At 41.0% G+C, this 20,295-nt stretch overlaps 1 protein-coding gene across 2 annotated transcripts; it reads right to left on the bottom strand.

The window, feature by feature from the left end:
• Nucleotides 1-1,309: 1,309 nt before the first annotated feature.
• UNC93A (unc-93 homolog A) lies at nucleotides 1,310-19,369 on the bottom strand. Of its 2 annotated transcripts, XM_077176350.1 has the most exons (8): nucleotides 19,283-19,369; nucleotides 15,833-16,014; nucleotides 14,812-15,041; nucleotides 11,651-11,780; nucleotides 9,086-9,290; nucleotides 7,815-7,950; nucleotides 6,087-6,218; nucleotides 1,310-1,690 (listed from the first exon to the last, which is right to left on the bottom strand). In XM_077176350.1, the coding sequence occupies exons 1-8, from the start codon at nucleotides 19,367-19,369 to the stop codon at nucleotides 1,425-1,427; spliced, it is 1,368 nt and encodes a 455-aa protein (XP_077032465.1). In that variant the 3' UTR covers nucleotides 1,310-1,424. The 2 variants fall into 2 exon arrangements, with proteins under 2 accessions (XP_077032465.1, XP_077032466.1); XM_077176351.1 differs by lacking the exon at nucleotides 11,651-11,780 and having other exon boundaries at nucleotides 9,086-9,294.
• Between the last annotated feature and the right edge of the window lie 926 nt (nucleotides 19,370-20,295).

Below are 20,295 nucleotides of genomic sequence, written 5' to 3'. Positions count from 1 at the left end.
GACATAATAAATTTTACTTTATTGTATGAGACCTGGAAAAAAGCTCATCATGTGAAAAGCTATGAATCAACACGTGAAGTCTGAAGGGGAGTCTAGATGGTTGGGAACAAGAAATATAAGAAAGACAGTAAAGTAGCATGAAGTATGTTGCTGTTTAAAAGACATAACAATTTGGGGATTTTTGTCACACAAATTGTGTTATTGTTGTCACACTGTGTGGTGCCTCATCCTACTGCTGTGGTTAGTAGCTGAGAGGAAGTAGTTTCAAATGTTATCTCCATGGCAGGCAACAACTTAGCTAGCTACATGTGGTTTATTTCCAGAGGCAGCACTAGTCTTGGACATGAAGAGCATTTGTCTGCACTTCCTTTAGTGCTGTCTGCCTCACACAGAGAATCTGAATGTGTCATTACCAGTAATGAACGTGAGGTCTGTACATTGCTCTCTCATTAAGATGCAGGGACACTGCACAGTAACTGTACTGTAAGACTCTTCTCTTTGCAGTAAAACCACAAAAATCCATATCTAGAAACAATATGGGTAAAACTAAAGAGAAGTTGAAATGAGATGAGCCACTACAGGATACATGTGGATCTCTGTAGATTACAGTGTAAGCCCATCCTCCTTTTCTCCCTATTTCTCTGTGACTTGCACTGTCACTTGCACTCTTATGCTCACCATGGCCTGGCTGCTCATCTTGAAAACAGCTCTGGCCCTGGATGGGAAAGCGGGGCAAGGTCATAACCACTGAAGTATTTTGTCTTGTAGAATGCATCTCTTTTAGGATGAAGCTGCTGTAAGTGGTGACAGAAAATTTTGAGACAGGAAAATCAAAAGACAAAGAGTGCTGAGATAGAGGGATGACATGGGCAGACTCACAGCTGTCTGCTGACCTGAGACACGTTGGTGGACTCAGTGGTTGGCTGATTCTGTGGTGTGCAGATATAGCCAGTCTATAGGCTGATGCAATTTACAGCAGATGTTAAAGAATGCAACATAAATCTTTATAATTAATGGTTCCATGAAATGATGTGCATTAATTGCAATCAATTGAGCAACCCCAGTTGCCTCTTTCATTCTGCATGTGGTTTGACTGTAAAGATACACCAGACCTTATCTAAAGAAACAAAAAGGTGAGGACTTTAGGAATCTTGCTTACATTTCTTAAGACTTTATTAATTAGTTGGTCATCTGCGCGAAAGGATAAATCTTCCCAGATTCTTCGTCAGATAAATCTTCCCTTATAAAGGTGAGATGTCAAAGGAGGTTTTTACTCTTGAGACACTTGCATTATAATGGCCTTGAAATTCTGTTCCTTTACTGTCTTTCTGGATACAGTACACACTGGAGCACCCTTGGAGACATGCGTGTAAGGAGCTGGCCAGTTTGCTTTGCCTCTATCACTCAATCCAATCCCTGCTGGATTACATGTGTGTTTCCTGGGAGTGGGGCCCCCCATTTTCCTTCTTTGTAGCAGCAGGTGTCCCAGGGGAGCTCTTAGCCTCGAGGTACTCCACCGCTCCGTAGGTCAGCATGGACAGCACAAGCACAGACAGTACAATGTAGGCTTTGATGTAGACTTGCAGTTTGGTGCTGTAAGCAAAGGCGATGACAAATCCAACCGATTCCCAGAGACGGTAATTTGCAAAGGCAGCCTCCTTGTTTTTCTCAAATAAAATGCCATAAAGTGCTGGAAGGAAGGAAGAAAGGAAGGAAAAACATGTCTTGTGAAGATTAAATCTGCAACCACGTATTTTCTGCAAAGGGAATAAATAGAGCACAATGGGGAAGACAGACACTCCCTCATAAATGTCAGAGAAAGGAAAATACAAGCCTTGTCTTAAAAAGTTGTTGTGCTTCTGTGAATTGTAACAAATGAACTAGCAAAGTAAACACAACAAAATAGAGAACATGGAAGAAAAGGGGAACAGAAATGTGAATAAGGAAGAAAGGATGTGAGCTAATGAAGATGGCATGACTTCTTTTTTCAAATTATTAGCTACAAAAATCAAGGGTTTTACACTGATGAACAAGTAAGTAAGGAGAAAAAGGAGGCATTGACATTGTAGAGTCTCTATGTATAACTATTGATAAGCTCATACCAAATCCCTACAAGCTTTCACAACATAGGCCCAGATTAAGTATGCAAGTAAGACATGTCTCTCTTAATCAACCAGTTTTTCAAATTTTCATCTCATGGATGGGTTAGCCTTAGAATAGAATAGAATAGAAATCCTTGATGCATACAGAATCCTTGATAGAATAGAATATCCTTGATGCATACAGAACTTCCAGGCAGCAACTGGAAAACTTACTTGATATTGAGACTCAGTTCAACTGATCATCCTAATGCAGTTGGTAAGGTCCCAATGAGCTCAGTCAGTTGCACACCCACCACTGGGATCCAGGGAGGGATTCCAGCCTCCAGGTCTGACTAGTGAAGCACACAGGGAAGGGCAGAGAGTTTGCTTTCCTCTGGCTGCTGAGCTAGCATCAGCAGTGACAAAGAACAGGACATTTACTCTCATTCAGACATGGTGTATGCAGAGGGAAGAAGAATATAATGAACTTTGACTCTTTTCACCCATTTGTCTAACAACACATCTGTTTGAAATATGTCCATTCAGCCAAAAGGCAAAGAGGAATGCAAAGTTCTTTGAAAAATCTGAGTAGATTTGGCTACCCCTTCAGTTTTGTTAAGTAGGGGGAGACTTCATCTGTATGAAAAGCTTATGTGTCCTGATGGCTGCAAGAGGACATTTACTGAATTGTTTCAATTTAGGCATGATGGAAAATCTGGACAAGTGCATCACAAGATGCACTTAGTTCATTAAACTGGCTGAGTGGAGTGTAGATATTATAACCCTTCATAGTTTTGCCTAATAAATGAAAAAGTACAAATTGTTTGTATTAATTTCCCGATATGCCCAGTGTTATCTTCTAGAAAGATATTAGGAAGGTTTCTAATGCCATGGCAGTTCTATGTCAAAAGGTTCTCTGTTTTTCAGCTGGTACATGTTTGCTATTTTGAAGCAAATTGCCTGGATGAGATTCAGGAGGACCTGCTGGGCTGAGTGAGTGAAGAGACTGCTAGTTCTGAATTTTCAGATTTCACTTCCATGGAAATTTTCCTGGGTTTTTGCCACTGCCTGTTCTCCTACTCATTCCCCTGGTACTAGTAGGCATGAGTATATAACAGGACTGCTAGAAATTATTTGAGTCCGGGTTTATAAACTCTTTAGACTAATAGTCTTTCTAAAGACACAAATCAGCCTGGAAAGAACTTGGTTTTACTGTAGTCCACCTGATAGTTCCATGCTACACAATTGTTATATCCCAGGTACAATTTTTATCAGTGGGCAATATCAGCATCTGTGCTCAAGTTAGGTAAGAAAGAGCACTACATGCTCTGAAATGAAGTTGCTTTCATTGGAAATAAGTGAGAGCCCCCACACACAAATACAAACATGTCAGGAAAACTTTCTAAGATGAAGTGACTCATCCACTGTGAGCCTACATATCCTCTAGGGGGTACTCGAGTATCAAACATCCACAGGAGCACAAAGCAAACCAAAGAATGCCTGACGTATGTGGCACTGTGCCATTTATGTATTCACTGGTTGATCTACTGGCGCCCAAGCAGCACTCATGGGACTTCAGCAAAGGAAGGACCACAGACCTTGTAACCCAATGTTATTTTGGAGGTCTTATCTCACCTCATAGTCTTTGATGCTGGGAATTTCCTATGTGAGGCATATCTGTATAAAACTTTTGAAGGCGAGAAGGCATTCAGTCCTATGTGGGTATGTAAAACTGAAGATCCTATTCTGGGATGCAGCATTGTGGGGTAGTGTTGCTGCACCTCTCTATTCATCACTTTCATGTCATCACTTGATGTTTCATTGTGACAATGTGACAAAGTGAACTTTGTGTAATTTTATAAATGGGAGCTGTGAAACAGCTGAGTAAGGTACAGAACAAAAAAAAATCACTACGCAAGACAAAAAGAACATTTGGGTGTTTTCCAAATGTGAAAGTTTTCACACAAATGTGAAATTTTCACAAGTATCTCGCAGGAATCTGGGAATGGAGATGACCTGAAAGAGTGCTGTAAATAGAGAATAATCCAGTCACATAGCTGCAGAGCTCACTCAGCATCAAGTAAGCATGAAGCATTGTCCACTGTTTTTGCCTCAGTTGGGGGTTTGGATTCTACAGTCACTTCTCAGCCACCTTCTCTAATACTCAAGTCCTCTGTACTTACCCCTTTCTTCCCTAATGTGGGCATCAGGTGCTTTTTTGTCAGTCGTGCAGGGACCTTACTGAGGAAGCATGCTCCTCAAGGACATTTCAAATGTATGTAAATGCTAGAAGAGGGGGTACAAAGCCCAGCTCTTTTCAGTGGTGTCCAAGAAAAGTGGGCAAGAGGAGATGGGCATAAATTGAAATACATGTGATTTCCTCTGAACATCAGGAATTTTTTTTTACTATGAGGGTGACTGAGCACTGCCACAGGTTTCCCAGAGAGGATGTGGAGTGTCCTTTTCTAGAAAATATCAAAGGGTCCCTGGGCGTGGTCCTGAGAGAGTGGCTGTGCCCAGATGGCCCTGCTTGAGCAAGGCAGTTGAAGTCCAGAGGTCCTTTCTATCCCTAACCCCACTGTGATTCTGAAAGAAGCACAGTATCCAAGGACAAGGCTTTCTGGATGAGACAGAAGCAGGACAAATGACAGGTCCTTTATCCCAGTGGAAGACTAAGATAAGTTCTCAAAAGTGTTAGGAAGAAACTCGCAGAGCAGTCAGAATGACTGTGGCTGAAGAAGCAGGAAATGAATGAACAGCTTTGCTTAAGAGAGAGCAAATCCTCACTGATGTTCCTTCCATGGCTCTAAGTATTACTAAGAGCACTGGTTTAAAATTTTTACCTAAGGCACAAGCCTCTGGTAAGGATGTGAGATAATGAGAGGGTGTCCCTTGATGTGTGTACTAGCTCTCCTCTAGGGGATATGAGCTGGAGCTGCTGGAGGGGCAGAGAAGGATGCTGGCCCCTGTGTGCTAGAGGCAGGGACATGTGCTTGAAAGGAGATCACTCCCAGTGCCAGGCAATGGACTGCCATGTTTTCCATCTGGCTGTCCAGTAGGAACATGCCACTTTATCTAGTGGGTGAAATCTTCTAAGGCCCTGAAACAACCAAAGGGATCAGAGGAAGGAAGGCCAAGACACATAACCTCATATGTGTCCAGAGGAGCACTTTCCCCTGAAGTGATTTTGTAACAATGTGATATAATTCCAGCTTAAAGTTTTGGCAATGAATTCCATACTTAGTTTTTGCATTGCGTGAGAAATACTATTCATTTTGATTTCTTATACAGGCTTCTGCTTGATAGCTTTATCTAGTGCCACTAGTCCTGCTTTTAGGAGATATCATTAATGTCAAGTCACCTTCTCCATAAAATTAATTACCTTACTGACTGCTTTCCATACTTACCTCTTGTCCAGGCTAAAGATTTCTAGCTTTTTAGTCTTCCTTCCAGGAAAAGTGCCCCATGACCTTGCTCCTTTTTATTGCCTACTTATACGTTATCACACTGGATTATGAGTTTTGAAATGAAGTAAATCAGAGCTGTATGAAGTTACTTGGCTACATAATATTGCTTTCTGTGGTTTTCTCCTACATTTTTTTCCAATGTCTCCTAACAGACAATTTTCTGTTTCTTTTGTTGCTGAGCTTTGAGTTAATTTTTATCCAGAGTGCTCTCCTTTATTGTGAAAGACAGACTAAATGTATAGCTCTTCTTAGTTTCTAAATTACTTTGAAATACTTGTACTCCTCCAGAATATTTATTCTGAATATCTATTACCATCCTCTGCAGTATTCTTCTCTCTTCATCATGGAAAAATTGGCTCAATGAGTATTTGCATTCTTATTCCCAACTTGTTCTATTTCTTCTGCTTTCCAATGAGCCAACATTTTTTTAGCTGCTCTCTGAAAGCCATTATCATTGTTATGCAGCATTTTTTCATAGATTCAAACATGCAGACTTTTATATCTTGAGAGAATACATTTCATTGCCACCAGGACTTACCATTAGTTTGTGTTTGCCAAACAGCATCAGATACACCCCAAAGACCAGGGATTACAAAAAACACAGCAAGCTGCTTGGGATCAGGTTTCCAGAGCAGTACTGTTATTATACAGCTTGTGTTCAGAACTGCAGCTGTTGATTTAGAAGGAAATAAAGAAGAGAAATATAGATGCAATTATAATCAGGACAGATTGTGGTAGATAACACTTTTTTATTCCACCCTCACCAAAGCACAAGGCAATCTTAAAATCTTTCTGGTTCATTGAGCTTTGTGCTGACTGAGCTGATATCACATGAAACACAAGACAATGCAGGCCTTTGACAGTGTCTAATTCATAATTCTGAGCAGGGTCCTGAGCTGAGAGATGCTCAGTGCTGATATGGTTGCAGCCCAAAGGACACGAACCACTGAGTAGGAGAAGGAGCTTCTGAAAGGCTTGCAGTCACCATGTGAGGCATGTGGGAAGGGGGAGCAAACACCCCTCTGCTCTCCGTGTCTTAAATGAAGTTTTCATTTAGAAAACCTCATTTAAGACAAGGAGAGTAGAAGGGTGTTTGCCAGAGGGGACAATTAAGGACTTCTAGAGGGTGGCTTTGGGCCTTTATTTTGAAAAGTGGTTTGTAAATGAGTCACAGGTTTTTTTCCCCCACAGGTGCACATTCACAAGTTGAGTAAAATGACCACTAAACAGAATTGAGAGGTTCAGAGGTGTTCCATTTCTAACACTACAGTTCTGGGGGAGATTTAATTGTTTGTTGCTACTATATGGTGGTTTTGGTTTTTGATTTTTTGGGTTTTTTTTTATATCTGAGTTTTATAGACTGAGACACGCACCTAGAACAGACAGAAGAATCTTTGAGCTAGTGACCATAACAGAAAGTGCTCTAAATTTCTTCTTCCTTGTCCAGGTTTAAAATTTCCTGTGGACAAAATGGCTAGAATGTCTTGATGCATATTGATCTATCAGTGATGTTACTAATAATACAAATTATTGCATAGTGGAAAAAGGGTATTAGTCCACTTCCGTATGCATAATGCATACAGAGCCACAAAAGATATATTTCTTGGTATTTTTTTAATGCCTCCATTACTCATTAGAACAATGTTCTCTGGAGGGGGAGATGTTCTTAAATATGCAAATCTTTTCTCAAGGCAACATGAAAATTACTGTCCCATACATAAGCCCTTAAGTTATTCTAGCCTGATACACAGCTTTCTTCTACTTTTCTCCATATAGAACAAGTAGTAAAAAGGACAATAGGCCAACTTTTAAAAAGCTTCCTGAAATTTCACTTAAATTTTCCAAGTTTGTAATTTCCTGAGACTCAGGTCAACAGTGACTTGCTTTCACTCCATAATGGTGAGGAGGTTTCAGCCCAGTGGAGAAATCCTACGTATGATAGTGCAAGTCTCAACATCTGCATGGTAAGATCGTTTGTCATTGGCTGCATCAAAGCTATAAGGAACTTTCTGCCCAGATAGAGCCCTCCAAAGCAGGCTGAACTTACACCACCAGCAAAGTGATGTAAGGCAAAGACAGCGATACAGTGCTTAACTGTGAGCTGAGCTGCCTCTCTTCTCATGAGTGAAGTTTGTGAAGCCTGCCTCTAGACTGACTTTGGCTTTAATTGATAGCTGACAGCAAGCTATCCCTTTGTACATGCAAAAGAGGGAGTAGAGGATTTGATTACATGTGGTGATCAGTCATTCAAGAAATGTTTACATACCTAATGCAAATAGAAGTTTTCTACCTGTGAACTGGGAGATCTTTCCAAAGAGCAGAGAGCAGAGGGAATTTATACCTGCAAAGCAGATCATCATATAGCCAACATACTGTATCCCCAGGGCACAGGTCACAAAACTCTGGAAGAGAAGGGATAGTGGTGTCACATTTTCTTTGATAAAAATAAACGGCTAAAGTTCAGGTATCTTAGCCTGAGTGTTTGGTAAATAGCCAGCATGGATGAGATAAAAGAAGCACTGCTAGAGAGTTTGCTGACAAGTCTCTGCTGCATTGACATAGCTGGCCTTCAGGGGCAACTTTGCTATCCCAGTTCCCAATCAGACTGATGCCATGCAAACAGGGGAATAACAAGCAGAACAAATCTGAGCACTGCTTCCTGTACAAATAAAAGTCCTGGAAGTAGCACTAAGAATTTTCTGCCCCTCCCATGGTAGCACAAGAGATGAAAATTGACAATTGACACTATGGTCATGACAGAGCAGCTCCCAAAAAATAAGAGAGCCTCTTCTATAAGAGCATATAACCAGTGGAGGTTGCTATGGAGTGCCCCTTTCAGTCTGTTCCAGCACAGCAACAAGTGCAGCGTTCCATCTGATTTATATATGCAAGGTTTGAAAGCCTTAAGCATGAAAGAAGCAGCTCAGGAAGGTTGTCCTCTTTCTTTTGAGGCTTCCTCAACAAATGCCAGGAGAACACACCTGCTGCATGTCTAGGTTTGTTGAGAAACTGGAGGATCAGAGGTGGTTTGAATCCCTTCAATCTGTCAGGCTCTGGACCTGCTGCAGGAGTGAGTGGTGAGGGCTTTCAGCCAGCCATGCTGAGGACTTGCCCTCTTACTGTAAAGGCTGTCAAAATAAAATATGTGGAATGTGTGCTGACTTGCATTTATACAAGCTCTAGGGAAACCAGAAGAGGAAGGAAGATATGAAAGCTTTGCTGGCTTCTGGCTTTTCTCCCAGTTTGTTATTTACAACAAGATGAAGAGTTTGGACCTGTAGCTCTCTGCTGCGGCCTCCACTGGTGAGTTAAGCTCTCTACTGCATTATTTTTGAGGCTGTTCCAAGGGACATATTTACTGCTGTTTGAAGATGTCACTCAGAGGTCATTCATGTAGAAGAAAGCAGTAATTTTGCAATCCACATATCATCATTAAAAACATCTTCATTTGACAAGTAAATATTGATCAGATGTAATAATAAGATGCAACAGCACAAAAAAAATGACACAGAAACATATTTTCATTTACATGCATACCTTTGAGAAGTCACCACTAAGAAATGCCTGTTCAAACCCACTGTACATTGTCAGAGGGATTAGAAGACACTGTCTTTTATCTTTAAGATGCCGTAAAGTTGCTAGGAACGTAGACCAAAAGGGTGTTTTTTCTTTCTCAGTCTCTGCTTGGTCAGATTTAATCTGGTCCAGAAATATAATAACCAGCAACACGGCTAGCACACCACTAGCTGCAAAAAAAAAAGCAAAACAAAAAGTTCATGAAAAACTGAGGAATGCTGAAAGAATGATGGGAAGTTGCTTGCTGCTGTTACTGCTCTGACTTGGTGCTTAGCTCTCTGTGGGGTATTTTGGCAGCTGCCTCAGATTCCGCTTCAGTGTAAAGGCCATTTCTGTATAAACAAGAAGGCCTGATCTACATTCCCATCTTCTCATACAGCTGTGCACTGGCAAATCCCCTCAGCTCAGCTGTGGCTGGGCTGTTGTGACAGCCGCCAGTGCACGGCCGCAGAGGGTGACGGCTCACCCTGCCAGGGCGGCCAGGGCCACGGCCATGGGAGCTGGCCAGAAACAGCTCCCTCCCTCGGGAGCTAGCAGAAGGCTTTAAATCAGCAAGAGAGAGGAGTGCTGGCTTCCGGTGCCAAGGTTTTCATGGCTAGCAGGGCTCTTCTTTCAAATACATGGAAAGAAAAATAAATGCTCTCTTGAAACCCAGTATATGTTGTGCCTTTTTTTTTTTTTTGGCTCAGAACCATGCTTTGAGTATGGAATATATGCTGTTTTGAAGATGACAGTGAACAGCTCTAGTTAACTTGAAAAGATGGAAGTTACAGCTTCAAACCTATAATTTCCAAGCAGAAGCAGCATATAAAAGAATATATGGAGTAGTTAATCAGAAAATGATCATGCCTGTATCAGTCTAGATTTATTGCTTGTGTAGTGAATCAAAACAATTTTTTTCATGTTATCAAGAAGGCAACCATGCCTCATAATACACATGAGACAACCACAGATTCACAACTGATTGCTTCATTAAGGATGCAGGGCATGATAATGTTTCCTCACTTATGCTGACTAGAATTCCATCCATGGAAAGAACTACAGTTCAGAGTAAGATGAGAACTGGACACCTCTTTCCACCCACTTTGCTTATTCAATGTGCTCCTATAATATGTTTATGGATATTGTCTCTTCTGTGAACTTTTAATATCCAAATACATCAGTGGATTTACAATAAAATGCCTCATTTTTTTATTGCTTATTATTTTTCATCCATGTCTCCTAGAATTTCTCCAGTGTACTGGTTCCCCACTCTGGCTGAGCTGTAAATCCTTCGTGATTCAAGTCATTAGTGGTTCTGCCAGTGTTTATTAGTATTTATGGACTATTTGCTGGACTTATAGGGATGAGAGCAGGACATCCACATTTTCAGGAAAAATATATATAACAAATATGTTAAATGAATCAAGAACAATTGTAGGAGATAACGGCATGGCTTAACAGTGGTTGGTATGACCATAACTAAAAACATTCACAGACCTTGAGAAAGAAAAACAGCAGAAGAGTTATCCATTATTGTCTCCCCCCAAGCTGGGTAAAACAAGCATTCAGCCACCAAATAGAGGACACCTTTTAAAAATGTCTGTGAATGAAATATTTAGCCAGTTACTCTCCCTTGAGGTAAGAAAAGACATCTCTTTTATTAAGAGCTTCAAAGAAAAACGAAACCCCAGTGACGCAGGGTCAGGAGGAAGCAGGGTTGCATTCACTTTGCATGCACAAAGCCTAAGGAAGTGCTGTATATGTTAGTCATCAAATTTAAATTTAAACTTTACAGACAAACATGCCTTGAGCAGAAAGTCATCAGCTCCAGTACATTCTGGGAGGAGAGTGGGGGCATATCTTTTACACTTTCTCACCAATTAGGAATGGAGGATGGGGACAGAGGAAGAGTTTTCTGCAATGCCCTTGTGCACTGAGACCTGGCCCTGCCTGGATCACATAGACTCTATTGAAGTGTATGGCAAATTCTATGTTTTTGTCTCAGCACAGACACTACATCTACATTCAGAGACTAAAAATATTTTGACAGAGCTAAGGTGCACATTGCCTTACCAGATACTTTCCTTTATCCAGAGAATAACTTCTTTTGAGTGGGATACTTTTTGGAACTTTTCCTCACTCAGTTAATCCTTGCACATCTATTTTCTCTTTTAATGGCATCAGCTTCCCTGTATTTAATTCTTTTCTAGTCTTGTGCAAGGAAGGTCTATAGCAGCTGTAGTTACTAAATGGGAGATATGCCAATTTGCCTGGTTGAATCTGAGTAACCACACTGGGCTTCAGCTTTATTCCAGGTGAAAAATGTAAAGAATATCTTTCTCCTTTAGATAAAAATGATACAGCTCTGGCATAAAGCATTAGTACTATTTAGGAAGGAATTGTTTATAGGTCTCACATATCTCATTTTCCTTTAGCAAATTGGATTGAAGGAGAAAGTCAGAATCTTCATCTGTAAAGCCATGCTAGATTCCACTAGTGCTAGGCTTTCCATCAGTGCTAGTGATTAAAGAGTGTGTGGATCACTCACCACTATAGACCCCTAAGAGTGTGTAGATTAAGGAGTCGGAGGGTCTTTCTGCCCCAGTGCTGTTAGTGGTATCAGTCAGGCAGTCATACGCTCCACAGCATTCCAGGTCTTCTTCTGAGATCGCCCCTAATTAAGAGCCAAATGAAAGGCAGGTCAGTGAAGAGATCAGCTAAGTGCACACTATGTGTCAGGATATGAGAATGTAAGGAATCCAGTGCTTAGTGGTTGGTCCTGGTTTCAAGTCTTTCCTGATTAGAGATATTTAACTTCAGAATCCCCATTTAACACACACAAATTTTGGTTTAAGAGAAACAAAGGAGACACTGAACACTGAATCAATGGTTACATGAGGACAGGGACTAAAGTTAGAGCTGAAATCTGAATCCAAGCTCAATTTGCAGTATTCAAAGTTTGAGTATATATTTTTACCTCTTAATCATAATACTTCATGAGATAGGTCTCTAAGTTTATACCAGCAAAGGACTGATGGACTTCAGTTCTTACAGCCACCCTGCATTTTCCTCTCCAGATAATTTCTGTATATGTTAAAGGAACAGAAGCCGCCTCAAAACATTTTTTTAATATAAATTCAAATTATTATTACACAGTATTGCAGTCTTCCAAGCAGCCTACTTTTCCTGACTTTATTGTTTTACTACTGCCTTTATGACTTTCTAAGAACACACTTGAAACTAACAGTTCAGCAGGGTTTGCAGTAAGACCTTTGCTTTGTGCAGTCCTATCACTTTTGTGCAGGGCATATGTCACAGCCACAAACACACATGTACTCACACACTGTCACCAGCACACTGTGCCCACTTCCTCCAGTACCCTCTTAGTAAAGAATGAAGGCTAACCCAAAGTGTAAGCCTGAATAAACTGTCTCCTGGAGGAGGAAGATCCAAAGCCCACACAATAATTTTAGTGCTTTCACTGCAGAATTTGTCTGTGGTCCAAGCACTATAAAGGGCAATACAGCTGTACCTTGGCTGATTCCTTAAGGAAGAGCTGATCCATAATTTTTCAATTAAGCTTATTGTGTAACTACTTTTAGTGTGTTTTTCCTCATTGCTTCCCATCAAAGTTGCTGTGATGTGAATCAGCTGTCTAACCAGCTTCATAAACAACTTTAGGTTCAACATAAAATAAAATGTAGTAATGTAAAGAAAATCATTACCTACTATAGTCTACTACTACTACAGACCTTCAGCAAAAAATAGACAAACAGACCTTCAGCAAATTGCCACATGCAAAAGGTGAGTCACATGAATGAAGTGTGGAAATGTGTAAAACAAGTTTTTTATCTGTTCCTGCATCATCTGAAGATGAAGCTGCACATGTAATTAGTCATATGCAAGTGCAAGGCAGGGTTTGCACTGTTGCTTTTGAATTAAAACTGTAATATTCTTGAGCGAGGAAGGATGACTCTTGTAATCTGCACTGATTACTGTCTTTGGTTTTGGTATTACCATATGGTGTAACTTTGCCTTGCTGTGTCTGGATGCAGTGATGCAGGCAATATGTCTACAGTAGGTACACGTCTGAATTTTATCCATTTTTATCCTCCAAATACATGCTATATCTTTCCTACTGCTCAGCGAAACAGCACATTTTAAGTACATGAAAATATGAATGGATGCCTTTGCACAAGCCACAGAGGAGAGAAAAAGAATTGCATGAGCTTCTTACCCCCTTGCCCCAGCAAAGAAGTTCCCTCTAGATTAAAGCTGTGTCCCACTGAGAAGGCACAGTAGAGAAACTTGTGTTATAACTGCTCATCACTGCCATGAAGATGTGCAAAGCCTTTGGCTTTGAGAACTGTTCACAGGAACACAGATTTTTCTGAGATTCCATGTAATAGATAAAAAAATGTCTTTTAAATTTGGAGGAACATCCTCAAAAGTAAAACTAGGAAGGGATTTACAAGACCAAAAAACCAGTGTTTTATTCCTCTTGTTAAAATTATGTGTGCTGCGAGGCAGAGGAGAGTCAAATGGTTGGAGTCTGTACAGACCCCACAGCTGCACCACTGCCCCTACCCTGCAAGTGAAATCAGAACAGACATTCCCTCCAGAGATATTGTGTGGCTCTGGGATCAGGTCAGCAGGGCTCCACTGCACTTGAAAAGGTCTGCCAGCATTCTGCTTTAATGGTGCTTCACCTACAGTTACTGAGGTTTAAAGGAAGGATGATTCTAGGTAAGTATCACACCTTGTGACAACTACTTTGTCATAAATCCAAGGATTCAAAGATTAAAACCTGATGCCAGCTTCCTGACATTTAGCTTTAACCTAGTAGCTATTTCAGAACTCTTCAGAGGACAGACTGCTTAACTGAGACAGGAAAGAGGTAACTTCTTGCTGCTCATAGTAGCAGTGTATGTGGAAAGTTCTCTCCATGTCTGGAGAACAACCCTGTTTTGATTTTGACAGGATGTGGAATATGCAGGAGACTGCAATGATAAGACACCACAGCATTTTGAATCTGTAAGGTGGCATCCAAATATTAATTTATCTTCACAACTACCCTTTTAAAATTGACACCAATTATATGCATGGGAAATGAGGGCACTGCTGCTGAGTGATTTCTTCAAGCTACATTGGCATCTGCTGTCTGAGCCTGAAATACAGCAGAGGAGCCCTGGCACACATGCTCCTGCCAACAGCTACTGCTATTTCTTCTTGACAGCTCTGTAGAGCACTCATTTTCAGCAAGCCCAGCAACCAGTCTGACTAATTTTGAATGCATAACAGCAAATTAACCCAATACTACAAGCTTTGCAAAAAGGTTGGTCCAGTATTTTGCCTTTTGTTTTAAACCACTTTTAACAGAAGTCAGATGTGAAGTATTGTCACTGCCTGCAGCCTATCTATGCTTTGCAATCCAGGAGTAGAATTCAAACAGAATTCAATAGAGTTCTATTTTTTAGCTATTTGTCTGAACTCTCTTTATGGCTGATTTTTGATAGAAAATAGTCACTTTCAGAGAGAAATTTATCTCATCTATTTCACACATCTATCCTCAGATGGGCTAACTCTCATCTGAAGTGCCTGTTTCCACTGACTATGAAAGCTCAGCTGCAGGAATCTACCTCTCATCTGTCTAGAACTAGTTGATGTTTATAGAAAGAAGTGCCAAAATTTTAAATACATTTTACCTTGGTTTGAAGATTGGCTAAGTATCAAGGATGAGATAAGATTTCCCCAGACGCCGGAAGTCTGAAACACCAGAAAGAAGATCCCAAAGTATTGGTTGATAATGTCTCTAGCACTTTTTCCTGCTTTCTCAGCATACAAAGTACCAGCAATAGTGAGGTAAGTGCATTTGGCAGACCAGAGTGGTGCTCCTCCTAAACCCAGGATCATAGAGGTAGGGATAAGTGTGTACCTGCCAAAGAACACTTTATTTAGCATAGCTGTTGCCATTAGCATAATAATCATTTGCCCAAAGATCCAACAGCAAAAATAGACATCAAAGAAATAGATTTATCCTTTTTATGATACAATAAATCTGTTACATGGAATCAAGAGAAGGCTAGCCTTGTGAAGTTTAGGCTGTGCAAGCATATGCAGGTCTGGGCAGGCCTAGGCCAGGCTGGCTGGGTCTGTGCTCATGTGCCATAACTTCTCACAAGTTAAACTATGTTAAACTGAGAACTAAATTGCACATGCACTTCAGAAGATGGATATTGACAACTTTCCCCTACAGACTTGCAGCCCTTGTCCCTGGAGAGCAGAAGTTGGTCATCCACCCTTAGAAAGAGCTAGGCAGGAGTTAGCCTTCTCTTGTAGTCCTCTTCTCCCAGAGCTACCGGCTGGAAGACAGTCCTCCCTTCAACCTTTTCAAAAACAACCCTAAAAGGCTTTTGACTTTTAAATTAAACTCCTGATTTTTTTTCCCCCAAAGGGGAATCTCTGCTACAAACATGAGTTAGAGAAGCAACTTCAGGTGAGTAGATGGATGTATTCATTCTGACTCTTTGCACATTTTCACCTCTCTGGTCCACCTAAAACTGGATTTATTTATATCAATTTGTTCCAAGTAGCACCTTTGGCATCCAACTTTCTACTCTGCAACACGGAGTTAGAGTAGGAATGGAGAAGAAAAAGAAGAAAGAACTTTGCCCTTACTTATTTTGTTTGAACACAACAGAGAGGGTTAAAGAATTTCAATCCTACCAGCTAGCATAGAAGTTCCCTAAGGAGTAGGCAACATAGCAGCACATAGAGACTGCAATGGTCCACTTGCAGCCCAGCTTCTTGATGATGATTGGAGGCAGGAACATGGATGATAAGGTGAGTGCAGCATACAGAACACTTAGGGAAGCAACACCCAGGCCTTCTTCTGCGTTGAGACTGCTCTGCAGGGACAAAAACAGCGACTGAGACAAATTTTACCACAGGTACATATTACTAGACAGTGTACAGAGAGTGGCTTTGGGCAGAAATAAAGAGACATAGCATCTGGGGCTGGGTATTGCTGTCTCATTTCCCCAAAACAGCCTGATTATGGACTTGGAAATTTCTTCAAAATGTTAGACCATTTATGAAAACATGATACAATCCAGGTGAGGACTGCCCAGATTCAAAGCTTTGGTAAGTCATTCTTTAGATTATTTCATGTTATTTGTTTGAGTTTCTCTTTGAAAGCAAGTTGAATTAAAGATAGCCTCTTTTCTTGGCCTTCATTTGTTGTCTCGGGCAGGAATATTCTCAGATCTGCACTGCAAGGGCTGGCATAGCAATACTGGGAGATTCTTTGCTTTAAACTACAAGTCTGAAAATTTCTGAAATTTTCTGAGGTCAGGGTCCAAATACCCTACTAGGCTTGCAGTGGCCCTTAGTAGTTGGAAGTAACTGATTCACATACATTTTCACAAAGAAGGAATAGATTTTACTGATCTAACCAGGTTTTATAATTTTATGCTCAAAATAGTTATCCTCTTGTCTTGATGCTCTGAAAGTTGAAATGAGAAGATCAATTTGGGAGACCTGGAGAAGCCTGAAAAATGGGTCCATGCGAACCTAATGAGGATCAACAAGTCCAAATTCAAGGTGCTACCCCTGGGTCAAGGCAATCCCAGACATGAGTACAGACTGGGAGAAGAACACATTGAGAGTAGCCCTGCAGGGGAGGACTTGAGAATTCTGTGCATGAGAACCTGGACAAGAGCATCAGTGTGTGCTCACAGCCCAGAAGGCCAGCTGCATCCTGGGCTGCATCAAAATTAGTGTGACCAGCAGGGCAAGGGAAGTGATCTCCCCCTCTACTCTGCTCTGGTGAGTCCCCATCTGAAGCACTGCATCCCGTTTTGGGGTCCCTGGCACAGGAAGGACATGCACCTGTTGGAGAGGAGGGATGATCAGAGGGATGGGCCACCTCTCCTAGACAGGCTGAGACAGTTGGGATTGTTCATCCAGGAGAAGAGAAGACTCCAGGAAGACCTCACTGCAGCCTTTCAGTACTCAAAGGGGACCTTAAAAAGTGAGGATGTGACTTTTCACAAGGGCAGATAGTCATAGGCCAAGAAAGGGCAATAGTTTTAAACTAAAAGAGAGATTTATGGTAGGTATTAGAAAGAAAATCTTTACTGTGAGGGTGGTGAGGCATTGGAGGAGGTTGTCCAGAGAATCTGTGGATACTCCATCCTTGGAGATGTTCAAGCCCAGAGTGGATGGAGCTTTGAGCAACCTGGTTTAGTGGAAGGTGTCCTTGCCCATGGTGGAGGGTTGGAATGAGATGATCTTTAAGGTCCTTTCCAGCCAAACAATTCTGCAATTCTGTGCTGCTTAGCAATGTTTTCCTGATTGTTTTGATTAATAGGTGATATGCTTCAGCATGATTTTGGAAGGGGGACTGGATGCTGAGGGGGTGGCACTGGAGAGCGTTGTAGGGGAATGAAGCTGTTGGTGGCTTCATGGAACACTTTCCAAGCCCGCAGTGGCTGTGCAATCTGGCCATGCAGGACCTTGGTGGCAATCATGCAGCACGCTTGGAGATAGCCAGGTACCAGGACAGTGAGGTGAGGACAGTCTCTGTTAGAGCAGGGCCAAGGCATTTGATAATTGGAATAGTTGTTTTGTAAACAGGCAAAGAGGCTTCCTGATCTCAGAGATCTTATTCTTGAAATATCACATGCCTGGTTTTGTCATCTACAACTTCCAAAAATTAAAAGCCAGGCTTCCACAATCATACGATTTTTACTGTCTGGGTTTTTTTGGTTTTGTTTTCGTCTTGTTTTGGTTTGGGTTTGGGGCTTTTTTGTGTTTTTTGTTTGTTTGTTTTTTAGTTTTTTTGTGGGTTTTTGTTGTTGTTGTTGTTGGGGGGGGTCTGGGTAGTGAAATATTGAAATTAATTATGAAAATTTTTAATATTCCAGTTACAGGTGCACAGGTTCACAGAATATTCTGAGTTGGAAGGGACCCCCAGGATCATCAAGTCCCACTCGGAAGTAAATGGCTGTATGGGCACTGAACCCACAGCCTTGTTATCAGCACCAAGCTCTAACCAGCTGTTTCTGATGGAGGGACTGACTTGCAGCTTCAAGGGTTTATCTTCCTCTGCATTATCAGTCTCCCCAACTCACAATACCTCCAACCAGTTTTGGGACTGTTTTTGCAGAACAGTCCTGAGTTCAGAATCTGACAATGCCAGCAAAGAAAAGCTGTTCAAGGAGAGAAGAGAGATTACAGAACAAGAACAGACCTCCTCCTGAAATGAGGTCAAGCTGTCATTATTGCAAACATGTTCATCCTGTTATGTATCAAGTTCCACCTTTAAGGCATAGAGATTCCCACTCCAGTTGGAAAATTCAATACAGGTGATCATGGTCATACATTAATATCTTGCCTAAAGTTGCTTGTCAATTTCTTCTATTCATTTATCAGCCACCAGACCAGCAGAGCCTTTTAGGCTGACAAGTTTCTCCTTGTGTTTATCTACTCAGAAGCATTCATAGACAGCAACAGAAACCCTCAGTCTTTTATTTTGAATGAGCAAGAGAGCTCTAATGGTAACCTGAGTATTCAAGTCATTCTAGTAATCCATCTCTGCTACTATGTTTTAGGATGTTAATGCCAGTAAAGCTACAATTGCTTTATTAAAAAATAATATGTTTTACTATCATGTTATATCATGAGCCTAGAAATTACTGTATTATTTTATGCTTAAACTATTTAATGGTTTGGGCATAATTTTTAATTATTTCACGTTGCTGTGCAATAATAATTATTATAGAATCTCAGCAATTTAGAAATATTCAAAACAAATCCTTTCCAGAAACTGAATTGTTTTCCATTTGGCAATATCTTTTTTTGAGAAAAGTCATCTCAGGTTAATTTTGTTTTCTGTTTCCATTGAAACAAATTTTGTGGATCTAGAGTAGTAGCATGACACAAGTATGCAAGCTATTTGAGAAATACTAGAATGAAATATTTAGTAAATGCTGCAGATCTGGGTGAAGAATAGTAACCTGCAGCAAGTTAATGTTCTAACCCACCCTATAAAAAATACTGTGCATGCCTTCCTCACAGACAGCATGGAAAGACTGATGTATTTCACACTACCAGTTGGCCTGATGCCCTTCCAGACCAGCTGTCCTGATAGCCTATGGGAGATGCCCCTCTTACCTGTAGGCTCTGGAGTCCTGAGTAAGCAGTAAAGAGAAGTAAAAATCCAAAAGAAATGACCAAAACATTCTTAAGATTCCTTTCCATGTTGATTCATAGAAGATAAAAGGTCTGCCGGTGGGCAAAGCTGATCCAATTATTCCAGGGGATGATTTGAGGTGGAGAAAAACAGCTTATGCCTTGTTGGAAAAGGTCACTTTTTTCTGTGTTTGTAGAGAAGAGAGTTGCTAATTATTTGAAGACTGACCAGTGAACTTTACTTTTAAGTAATACTGAAAACTTGTTGTTACTCATTCACTTGTTACTCATGCAAAGGCCAGCAGTCCCAAGGGCACCTATCATGTTTTTTTACAGAGGTATATAAGTCCCTTGCAACACTTGCACCTATTTGAGTATTGAAGTAATATATTATATGGCTCTCCACTATGATCAGCACAGAAGAAAAAAATTGCAAGCTGTGAAATCATTTTCCATCATAAAGATACACAAGTCCATAAGGGACAAAGATTGAACTCTGTGCTGAAATCTATACCATGCCTCTTGCTTAACTATTGACAAAAGCATGCTAGGAAATGAGAGTGTGCTACAGCTCCTCTGCATACACCAGCTCCATAACTGGGCAGCACAGAATCCCAAAGCTGCTGTCTGCTTGGCAAGTGGGACACCCTTCATTCATGGGGAACCTTGGGGCTTTGGTCCCTCAAGTTTACCAAATTGTACTCATGAAAATTATTTTTCCCCATCTTTCTTATCAATGCAGAAGCCAAAAAGAAGAAAGGCGGATTGAGCAGATAACTGAAAAAGCAAGTTCCCCTCCCCTTCTCTGGCCCTAAGACTGGCAGGGTGAATGGACCCTTCCTGCATCTGTAGCAGAGGAGGGATTTGAACTTGGAAGCAAAGGGGAATCCAAAAACATCCATGCTAAAATGTAAACAGGTCTGCAGGGTGTCCACAGTGTCCATTGGGAATGCACAGCTAGGACTTGGTCTAAATCCCACTAGATGGCACAATTT

The sequence above is a fragment of the Agelaius phoeniceus genome, chromosome 3 (assembly GCF_051311805.1).
Source record: "Agelaius phoeniceus isolate bAgePho1 chromosome 3, bAgePho1.hap1, whole genome shotgun sequence".
NCBI classification, from domain to species: Eukaryota; Metazoa; Chordata; class Aves; order Passeriformes; family Icteridae; genus Agelaius; species Agelaius phoeniceus.
This window is presented reverse-complemented; position numbering and strand designations above follow the sequence as displayed.